The 12,190-nt window shown below is 35.9% G+C and overlaps 1 protein-coding gene across 1 annotated transcript; it reads left to right on the top strand.

The window, feature by feature from the left end:
* The first annotated feature begins 10,801 nt into the window (after nt 1–10,801).
* On the top strand, nt 10,802–11,962 carry LOC136235697 (transcription factor MYB44-like). The gene has a single exon (XM_066025588.1). It carries the CDS (start codon nt 10,915–10,917, stop codon nt 11,839–11,841), a length of 927 nt encoding a protein of 308 aa, XP_065881660.1. The 5' UTR covers nt 10,802–10,914; the 3' UTR covers nt 11,842–11,962.
* The last annotated feature ends 228 nt before the right edge of the window (nt 11,963–12,190 follow it).

Raw genomic sequence — 12,190 nt, 5'->3', positions numbered from 1 at the left:
TATTTTCCATATTAGCAAAAACCCTAAAACCATATAATAATACATAAATGATATGCATTCTACTCAATATGATGGCCCTTTTTCCTGTAATATAGTGTAATGGTACAATTGCATATCTCAAAACTAACATTTGATGGAGAGAAACTAAGCACAGTATGTCTAGTATGGTTTCATTAATAATAAAAATAACTAATTAATGGTTATTCTTGTGCTCACATGCACTCAATCTTATGTGATTTTCTCCATTTATTTCCACATTTGCCGTTGGAGGATTAAAGCAGTCTCAACTTGCAATAAATATTAAATTATAGTCCCAATTGATTTGTTGAGTTTTAACTTTTATTGGGAATAAGAATGACAACTTTTGTTTACATAGTAGAAGGAAACATCCTCCTACTTTCTTAGATCATGTGCATTATGCTAATCACATCCCTTAATCATTATTTAATTGCAGGATTCATCCGTATTTATTTGTGTGTACTTTGTAAAGGTAATATCACCCAAACAGAGAATCCTATGCAGGCATTCTAGTTGCTGTGCCCACCACACCACCATTGGGACCAATTCCTGCCCCATTACATTACTATACAACAACAACAAAGCCTTAGTCCCGAAATGATTCGGGGTCGGCTAACATAAACCATCATATAAAACCGTGAAAATCAAGTCGTGTCAGCGACACAGATTCGCTCCCTCCACTCCGTCCTATCCACTACCATATTTTCCTCAATTCCCATTACATTACTATATAGTATATAATTCATCTCAAATTAATATATATGGACCCAACCCTATCATTCTTATATTATTAGCTGCTGAGCTGTCTGCAATATATGTGCATGTATCTATCTATCAACTTATCATATGTTTGTTTCATTATTATACCTCGTTCTACTCATACTTCAGTTGGTAGTTTCTGTTGGAAATTGATGTAGGGATAAATGGAGTAAACGGTTCTTGATTATTTATGGTCTGCCCGTAACGTAGTCTGATTAGGATTAGAATTATGGTTATGATGAGGGGTTAAATAGATAGTTAGGGAGGCTAAAACCATAACACAAGATAATAGAGAAAGAGTCTCTCTCCTACGCACCCCCTCTCTCTCCCTTTGTCTTCGAGTTTCATTCTTAGTTCGTGCATCAAGGTGATTACTCATTTGGTGTGGTAACCTCCTAGATCGGTGATACAGAATCAAGATCAATTACTTACGCTGCTATTCAACGGATCTGCACTACGAGAGTTAAGCCTAAATCTGTTGATTTACTTATGATTAGATACGAGTCCATTACTCATCCCTTAGAGGTTGGAGAAATCCATTGGACTTCTCCAATCAAGCCTACATTAGTATCATAGCTGTTTAACTCAGTGTTCCATCTGTTAAGAAGCCTTTATGCATGATTTATTAGTTTGATTGAATAAATGCATGTTTGGTTGAGTCGTGTCTCAAATCTGTGTTTTTAATCCGGGGGCTGCTGGAATTTTCTATCGACTTTAAGTGGTTTAATACGTGTCAATTAGGGCCTGTTTGCTTTATAACGCATATTTTCAGTCGCCAAAACCCAAAACTGGCCACTCATCAAACTCAGAGACCCCAAAACCCCCCACTGCACGAACTTCCATGACCTTCGAACGCCAGGAAGGCAACGTATGGCATGCACACGTCGTCGACCACACGTGTGACGCGTGCGGCGTTTCCCTAAATCTGCTCGAAATCGATTTTTTCCCACATGCTCGAAATAATATTTGTGATTTTTTTATAATTTTAAATTTATTTTTGGGTGCACAGAATAATTGATATCGAATTAATTAGGTTTTTGTAATTATTTGTAATGTATAAAAACTATTTAAAAAATACCCAGAAAATTATATAAAGTAAAATTAAATTACAGAAAAACAAAAGTTTTTCCAAAATTTGAAAAATTAAATTTAACGAGACTCGTCTTTAAATAAAAGTATTTTCAATAAAAAATTATTATACTTTTTTAATTTTTAGATATTCAAAATGTATTTTTAATATATTTTGCATAGACGTGTCATTAAAATAATTATTAGAAATATTTTCTAATTAATTGATTATTAATTAATGATAGATAATCAAATACTACTTTTTAAAAAAACTTATACGTCGTCTGTTGCGTATAACTATATGACTGTAATCTGTTTGCAAATATTGCGTAACCAATATAATCACACACACTTAATTTGGAAAATTACTTTTGTCGTGAGTCGTATGTTCCTCAAAGAATTGGAGTGAATTTGGTTTTTGATCCTCGAAAGATTTAGTTCATGACTTAATCTTTCTCTTTTCTTCTGTGCCTTACCAGTCATGGTCGGTATTGTGAGGACTCCAATCCTTGCTCGTTTTCCCCATCAACGTGCAAGACTAAGTCGAATGGAGTGGAACATTAAGAGGTGTTTTTTAAGTAAACAAATCATTTAGAATGACATTGAGGCAATTACACGTCATTTGGAGTCGTTGCATACTCAGATGCAAAAGTGCATTTGGGCAGGTGGTTTACATAGAGGGTACGATGAGTATGCCCTACTCAGGAGACTTCGCGACTTGTTGCAATATGAGAAGCTTAAGAGTATCTTAGTTGCAACATGGAAAATTCACGAGAACAACTACAGAAAGAATGTGCGATTGTTCATGAGCACGCTAGGGGAGAAGGGTGTTAAAGTTCCTCAAAACAGTTCGACTATGACTCTGCGATTGGAAAAGATAATTTCTATCCGTGTATACGCCAACACCTTGACTAGGAACATTGATAGGTACATATTGTTGAAACACATTTCCACAATGATTTTGATTTGACAAAATTATTTAAATTAGAATTAAATCCCTAAGTTAAAATATTGCAACATATTAAATTTAAATGCATTGATTTAATTTGTTACTAATGTGTTTGTTCAAGTGGTGTTTTAGTATTTAATTCACAAGTGTAAAAGACATTAAGAACAAAGGCCAAAGCCCATTAAGCAAGGTCAAGGCCCAAGCAGAGTCAAACGGATCCAAAGCTTATGAATTAACTCAGCCCAACAAGAAGAAGGATCTAGAAGACTTGCTAACTGCTTCACAACGAAGCCACTGAGTTCAACGAACAACAAACAAGGCAGAAGTTGACTTAGAAAACTTGGAGACAAAGTTTATCCAAATGAGGAAAGTTTCAGTTGCATCAGAAAGGCTGTCGTCCCGCTGTCCAGAAACCTTTGCCTTAAATGAAGAGACAATCTGACGCACTGACCAAAAGCTACTGAAGCACTGATCAACGTAGAAAAGACTACGTTCTTATTGGCCGAAGACACTGAGCACTGAGGAATGAAAGGGACAGTAGAGTTGTTTCCCTCCAATGGTTATTTTGAATTTCGAAATGACCGAAGGCTCAAGGTGTCACTATAAATAGGCCTTTCATTTACTTCAATCGATGCAGATCTTCACCAAGTCGAAACGCTGAGCAAATTCCTCCTTGAAGTTTCTGTGCAAAAAGCAAAGCAATAGTACACCAACTCTCATCTTTGTGTAAACGATTAGAATAGATCTTACTAGTGTTCTTTGTTAATAGAACAAAAATCTTATCAATTCTTAAATTGTTAGCAGACTCTGAATTGCTCGGTTTTAGCACTCAGATGTAGATAATGTTGAGTATAGGATATAGAGGAAGGTACTCTGTGTACTCACTGACCATTGTAAGGGGTTTGTGCTTTACCTAAAAGACCTCGGTAGTGGATTAAAGCTCGGAAGGATTTCGGGGACTGGATGTAGGCAGGAGGCCGAACCAGGATAAAACTGCTGAGTAACATTCTCTAACCCTTAACTCCTTTATCTGCTTGCTTTTTATTGTGCCGAGTAAAACACTTAACTGAACTAATATTGAGTTGTGTGAATTGGTGCTGAGCTCAGGAATAGACTCCCTAGTGCCATCTCCCGACTCAACGTTAGAAGCAGCCTTAGTCTTTGATTAACTAAAGTTGCCTCTGACCTCACTCAATATCACTGTGCTAAGAATTAAGTGAAAAATCTTTAGTGTTAAAAGAAACAAGTCAGCCTAAGAGAAAAATTTAAATAGTTCCTTAACCCCCCACTTAGGAACTAATTCCTATATCATAAGGGACCAACACATAGCACATGTCATGAAACATTACAGTTAGAAAATCATACTTTGAAACTTAGGCAGTGGATGTGTCTAGGGGTTGTAGGTTAGGACCTATTTTATTTTTGGATAAGTTAAGAGCTTTGTTTTGTTTTAGTAGATGGTTTGTTCATGTGGTCTTAAGATTTATTCTTTTTGTTAGAACTTCTATTTTAAGGGAGATTGTTGGTTTCATTGATTGATTGATATGTGAGATTTTTTTTCCTATTGTAATATATTGATGTAACATAGTTTTTATGACTGTTTATGATAGAATTGAGAGCACTACATAAACTATAAATCTTTCAATTATTAGCTTAACACACATTAAGCCCATTACAAACTAATAATAAGTGTTATCAATACATGGTATCTAGTTAATTAAGGATGAACATTAGCTCTGATACATCCTTCCATAAACTCTGATACCTAAACTATCCATGTATCAAACTGAGTAAACATATGTTTCAAGCATTGAACTCTTCTGAAAGCTGATCTAGGCTCATCTGAATTAGATCTTGGAAGGTCTAGAATTGAACTAAGTCAGTATAGGCATGTCTTAATTTTTCTCGATTAAATCTTAGAAGGTTTAGAGTTAAGTTAAGTCAATAGATGCAACCTTTACGGGGGAGTAACTTCAGAAGCATAAAAAGAATTTCAATCATGGGGAATCTCAATGTTGAGTTCCATAAATTAAATATTTTGCCAACATCAAAATGGGGGAGTTTGTTGAAACACCTTTCCACATGATTTTGATTTGACAAAATTATTTAAGTTAATCCATGATTAAGGGGTAATTAAATTTAAGTGCTTTGATTTAATTGTACTAATATGTTTGTTCAATATTGAGTATAAGTATAAATGAAAACAGAATCAAAAAGTAAGACATGATGAAGTCAGCATGAGAACACAGCACAAGCTGAGTGGAGTGCAACTCAGCATAATAGACGAAAAGTCATCTTCAGAACAAAGACTTAAAGATGAAGCTGACCAAAGAAGCTGAGTAGAACGCAACTTAGTATCAAAAAAGAGAAGTCTTCCTCTAAGCTAATGCTTGTAGACGAAGCTGACCACAGAAGCTGAGTAAGAATACGACTCAAAAGCAAAGAACAAAAGCAACGTTAATACAGTCAAGCTGAGTGTTCGTCCGGACAGCACGAATGATCCGTTTGCTAGAAGACAAGATCCGACAACTGTCTGCACCAATAATAGAAACCTTGGAATTACGCACAGAGTCAATTTAGAGATGCATGGGTCAACTACCCGTTAGCTAAAAGATGAACTGGCGCTAGAAGACGCACCTGCGGGAAGAAGACAAGCCTTGCGCCTGCGGAATTCAAATGACAAGATTGCCCTACAAATCTGAAGCTGACCAGAACAATGTCGCAAGAAAAAGCCGTTTGAATCCAACGGATAATTCCGGATTCAAATGATTGTGTCTTCAGATTTTAACTATAAAAGGACAAGTTCATTTTTGGATCCTTTGCTGATTTTGAAAAGAAAAATACAAGAGAAAAAGAGAAAAGATACAAAGCACATTCAAACAAGAAAAAGATCTTACACCAAACTTCCCTTTCTGTGTAAAAGCTAGATTGATTTTGTAATCATCTAAAGTGTTCTTCATCTAGAAAGAACAAGTTTGTATCAATTGTAAAATTGAGAGAGTTGTGCTGAGTACTCAGCTTTAAGTACTCAGTGGTAGAGAAATCTAGGTGTTCGGATATAGCACTTAGTAGGAGTTGAGTAGACGAATAGAGGAAGGTACTCTTGCATATTCAACTGTCTTGTAAACAGTTTGTGCTCTACCTTTAAAGAGCTCAGTATTGGATTGAAAAAGCCCGGAGGGACTCTAGGGACTGGACGTAGGCGGAGAGGCCGAACTAGGATAAGTCGTGCTGAGTAATTTCTAACTCTCTCTCAATATATATTTGTAAGTGTTGCTTGATTAAATTGCTCAGTATATAAATCGTAAAAAGCTGACACTGAGTAATCTGGTGCTGAGTTGGAAGCTGACCTCAAGTGTTAATTCCCAACTCACGTGTAAAACAGTTCTAGTCAGCATCTGACTAAAGCTGTCTTACATCTCTCGGCCGAGCTGACCTAAACTAAGTTGAATTACTTAAAGAATTATATTAAGTCAGCATAAATAAGCGAAAAAGTTATATTAGTTCCTAACCCCCCCTTAGAACTAATCACACGGGACCAATAGGAACTACTACTCAGCATCAAAAGGATAAAGATTTTTATATGGCTTAGAAGAAGAAAAACACACAAGCCAGACTTATCTTGCGCAGTCCAATAGATGATGATCAGTTCTCTAGATGCAAGAGGTCACAAGCTGACTGATAAGCAGAAAGTTGAAGTTATTTGCTCATTTCCAAATAGTTGTGAGCATATGAAGATGCATCTAACCCATTCCATATTGGTTACAACCATTGAGGATGTCAATCGCCACTTGGAGCTGGAAGAGGACTGATTAGCCGCTATTAGAGTCGGTTCTGGGGCTAATTATGTAGGTTCTCATCCCAGTGGGAATGTCCCCAAAGCTCAAGGAAAGAAGCGTAAGCGTTTCTATTGTAATGGCAAAGAGCAAACAAATGAACCCAAAGAAAAAGGAAAGAACAAGAGCAAAGTTAACATCTCATGTGTGAAAAGTTAAAATTGTCAACAACGAGGGCACTATACGTCTGAATGGAAAGTCCCTAAGGTGCAACGGCCCACGTAATGAAGGATCGTGAAGCCTTCGTAGATTTTCGGTGCTTGCTAGAGGGATCAAAGTCGTTGTATGTAGGAAACAACTCGAAGGTCGAAGTTCAAGGGATTGGTACTTGTAGGTTGGTTCTACAAGGAGCTCGAACTCTCTTCCCACATGATGTTCTTTATGCCCCTAAGATTCGTCGAAATCTCATTTCTGTTTCACAATTGATGAATATGGATTTTAATTTGTTTTTTCAACGATAATAGATTGAAGTTGTATTTGCGGGATACCTATTATGGATCTTGTTATTTTACGAACGGTTTGATTGCCATTGATGTTGAGTTAAGTACTTATAATAAATCCATTCGCCTTAATATTGTCTCTTCTTCTATTGATAAAGATGCATTATTATAGCCTGCTCGTTTGAAACACATAGGCCAAGATCTTATGAGTTGATTAGTTGAAAAAAGCCTCTTAGGTAGTTTGAACCACGTCGAGCTGCCACCATGTGAGACTTACATAAAAGGAAAAATGTCAAAAAAACCGTTCGGAAAGGCTACTAGAGCCGATTACCCTTTACAATTAATGCATTCAAATGTTTGTGGTCCAATGAATGTGAGGGCTAGGCACGAGGCTTACTATTTCATCACCTTTATTGACGATTATACTAGATATGGTCATGTCTATCTCATGTCTCACAAATCTGAGCCATTAAGCTGTTTCAAAAAGTTCACGAACTTAGCCGATAATCAGTTAGATCGAAAAGTCAAAGCTTTGAAAACTGATTGAGGTCGGGAATATCTTTTAGATGAATTCAATGCTTTATATGATGTAAAAGGAATTGAACATCAGTTGACAATTCGATATACTCCGCAACAAAGTGGTGTTGTAGATAGGAGGAATAGAACTCTTCTCGATATGGTCAGGTCGATGTGGTTGAGGCCAATTTACCCATTTCATTTTGGGGAGATGCGTTGCTCATGGCAACCTACGTCCTTAACCCCCGTGCCCTCCAAATTTGCCACTTTCACTCCATATGATCTATGGACCGATCACAAGCCTATTTTAAACTATTTAAAGCTTTAGGTATGCACCACTTTCGCTCACGACACCTCGAGTAAGTTTGGGAAACTAGACCCGAAGGGTAAGAAATGTATTTTTATAAGATACCTAGAACTGCCAAAAGGATAAGTTCCAGTGGGAGAAAACAAAGATGAAAGAGTTACAAAATTTGAATCACAAGATGTCATCTTTTTTAAAAATGAGTTTTCGAAATCAGGTGATGTCGACCAAGATAGTATCCTCTATGAGGAACTAAAGTCTAACAAACCTCTCTATTCGAATGGGAGAATTTCAGAGGAACTTGATAATAATCACTCAAAGATTCGAAGAACAAAATCATATTAATTTTCAAGTTGCATATTAATTTTCCACTCAAATCCGTTATACATCTCTAGGCAATTTAGGCTTTTCAAAAATTGAAAAGAAAAATATTATAATTGGTCCCTATATTTTTAACAATTTTAATTTAACTTCAAAAACCATTAATCTTTAAACTCCATTGTTTAATTTTTTTTATATAATTTATCCGATTCTCGGTTCGAGACTCGCCAAAAACCTTTTAAGTGGATCGTCTCCCAATTAAAGCTTCATTATTTATTTTTGAAAAGTGGTTATTTAGCCTTAACGTATGAAATAGTAAAATTTAAATGTAATGTTTGTAAGAAAAATTAATTTTAGCCTAACGTCACAAAAAATTTGAAAAGACTGTTTTGACTGTTATTTACTGTCAATTCTGACTTTCGAAACTTCAATTATGTCTACAATATATTAATGTGTTACTTATACAATTACAAACAAACATGTTAAAAGAGTAACATCTAAATTTGTCACGTATAAGTTAATACAAAAAAATAAAATGCCTAAAATATTTTTTGTGTTGCTAATATAATTACAAATAATTAACTAAAACCGTATGACACTATTTCAATTTATCCACAAACTCGTTTGAAAGGTTCAATGTGACCGTTAAATAACAGTCATACCAGTTTTTTCAAATTTCAGCAACATAAGGTTAAAATCAATCTTGCTTAAAAACGTTATGGTTAAATTTATAATTTCAAACGGTAAAAACCATAATTTAAACTGTAAAATGACTATAAAGAAACTGTAAAAACATTAATTTAAAAACTATAAAAAATATAATTTCAAACTAATATTTGAAAGAATAAAGCATTTTTAACCGAATTAAATGTTCATTACTAACTAATTTGGCAAGGAAAGACTTAATTAATGAGTCCAAAAATAAATAGTTAATGGTTGAAATTAAATTAAAATTTTAAAAATTATAGAAGGGTCATTTTTTATATTTTCCTTCTAAAATTTTAAAAAGCCTAAATTGTCTAAAGACAGCGGATTTGAGTCTAAATTTAATATGCTATTGAAACCGGTAGGCTAGCTACTGATTTCAGTTAAATTTAAAGAAAAAATTAATTATTTTTTTATGAAACCGGTAGATTATTATCGGCTTTTTTATAAAATGAAACCGGTGGAAGAACTACCGGTTTTATTATTAGTTAACAGAAACTTACAGTGGGTAGTATGTTCAACAAAGATTTTTAATAAATCCTCATAAGGATCCCAATGAGGTTAAAATCCAAAATAACTCCTCTAGAGTTTATCTTTTGAATTTTAATCAAGCCTATAAACATGAACCAGTACTATGGAGTAAATAGTTGATTTAAACTAAATATTGGAATAACGTAAAGAAAAAAAAAAGATGGATAGGTCAATCTTGGGTTTTGCTATTAGGTAAAAGATATTTATGGGGGTCATTTATTGAAAGTTAGTTATTCAAAATTAGTTGTGCTTGGTGTTTAACTAAATGCAATTAAATTAGGCAAGTTATTACGAAGATGGTTGAATTTAGGTTAGCTGTTGGTTAAGCTTTAAAAATGACATCAGTGAAGGTGTTTGTGGTGATCTCTCGGGTATTAAATTAATATTTTTAATGTTTTTATCTAAAAAATTAAAACTTAAATATTACTTCAGTTAAAAATTTAATATTTTTCAACGATAAGTGTCGACTCTCTGAACCCGTCCGGATTGGCATTACAGGTAAAAATGATGTAAGTGAAGGAGAAAAATGGAAAAGGAAGCAAAGGGAAAGAAGAGCTTTTGTGGAAACAAACAGCGGTTGGTTGGTTGTCTCATAATTGGAATTCAAAAAACAAGACCAAGAAGCAACCAAGAAACTTTCAAAAAACTATTTGCAAGTAAGACGGTGGAGTCGGTTTTGGCAGTTCAGATTTCATAATAAACTAGTAGGAGCGTGACCTCCACGTGGAGGTACTAGGCCGTTAAGAAAGTGGGTATCCTAATTAACTTGACAGCCTGGACTCATACAATTGTACTACCGTTTTTCCCCCGATTTTCTCAACTTTTGTCGTTTTCCTTGCCAGCTCATCATTTTCCGTGCGTTCTTTTTTAAAAAGCAAATATCAGTTCGCCTAAATGCTATCCAGCCTGGCTCAGTCAACCTCCGCTCCCCTCCCTCCTCTTCTCTTCACTTCACTCCTTTTTTTCTTTTTCTTATTTACATTTTCAATTAACTTCTTAAACGGTCATTTAACTTTTAAATCTCCGATATTTTCGAGATAATATGGTGGCTCCATACGCCACGTCATTCGCTGACTAATCATTTTATTTGTTGATTAGGTTGCGTGATGGGGTGTGAACCTGACGAGCCGTATGGTTTTAAACTGCACATAAAAACCAATTTTTTTTAGTGGAGTGCTAGTGAATATACGTGTAAGTTAGAGATATTATGAGATGACGCGTGTTACTTTGACAGCTGTTTACTAGTAACTGCCTTCCCCCACTTTCCACGCCTATCACCGGTCATTCTCACCGGCTTCACAAGTCATCCTTATCCCTTCCTCACATATATATATATATCCCTCTCTACCACTTTCACTCCGTTCTCTCATCAAATCAAAGGCGAGGCTTAGCCTCCTCCACCCAACAGGATAATAAAACCCTCACTTCGCCGTTTTCGAATTAAAAGCTTGGATTCTCTCTGAAAACATGGCTTCTGCAGCGAGAAAAGACGTTGATCGGATCAAAGGTCCGTGGAGTCCTGAAGAAGATGAAGCGTTACAGAGATTGGTAAAAAACTATGGCCCTAGAAACTGGTCTTTGATTAGCAAATCCATTCCTGGCCGATCTGGGAAGTCTTGTAGGTTGCGATGGTGCAACCAGCTGTCTCCTCAGGTCGAACATAGGCCTTTCTCTCCTGAAGAAGATGAGACCATTATCAGAGCTCACACTCGATTCGGCAACAAGTGGGCCACAATCGCCCGTCTTCTCAATGGCCGTACAGATAACGCCATTAAAAATCACTGGAACTCTACTCTCAAGAGAAAATGCTCATCTCTCGGTGAGGATTTTGACGATATACAGCCTCTTAAAAGATCCGCCAGCGTTGGTCCTCCCAGTAACGTTTCGGGTCCTCATCTCAACCCGAGTAGTCCATGCGGATCCGATATCAGTGATTCCAGTTTACCCGCTATCGCTTCCTCTCCGGTTTACAGGCCGCTTGCGAGAACCGGTTCTCTTGTTCCCTCTGCTCTTTCAATCGAGGCCACTTCATCTAATACGGCGGATCCGCCGACGTCTTTGAGCCTCTCCCTTCCTGGATTTGATTCTTGTGAATCCTTAAATCAAACACCTGTGTCCGGATCGGGATCCGGAGTAAATCCGGTAAATTCTGTGCAAGAAGCAGTAGTTCCGATAGCTGCAGTACCTATGCAGCAAGCTCCGGCGGCGCAAGAGAACGGTGTTGGATTAGAGACTCAGTTTTTTAAACCAGAGTTTTTGGCAGTGATGCAAGAGATGATAAGGAAGGAAGTGAGGAGTTATATGTCAGGTATTGAGCAGAAAGGGGTTTGTTTGCAAACTGATGCAATTAGGAATGCTGTGGTTAAGAGAATGGGGATTAGCAAAATAACGTAATTATTATATGATAATTGAGTTGAGTCAATTAGGAAGAATCGGAGAGAGATAAGAGTGATGGAAGAAGAAACAGTCTTGTTTCTTTAAAGTTGATGTAGTCGAGTCGTTTCTTTACACAGAATCAATAATTTTGGTAGTGTACAGAGGAGCATAAATGGTAATTAGAGGGTTCTGTTTATTGGAGAAGAAGAGGATCTAAGGAAAAAAGAGAAGAGAAATTCCTTTTTTATTTGAATATAAAGTTATATAAACTTGGTAAAAAGAAAAGAATCGTGCGTACATGGATTGTTTATTTATTTGAAAATTTATGTTATGCAATTGATAAGCATGAAAAAAATGGAAATGAATT

Source organism: Euphorbia lathyris, chromosome 7, assembly GCF_963576675.1.
Source record: "Euphorbia lathyris chromosome 7, ddEupLath1.1, whole genome shotgun sequence".
NCBI lineage: Eukaryota > Viridiplantae > Streptophyta > Magnoliopsida > Malpighiales > Euphorbiaceae > Euphorbia > Euphorbia lathyris.
Note: the sequence above shows the minus strand (reverse complement) of the source record. Positions and strands in the feature narration are given on the sequence as shown.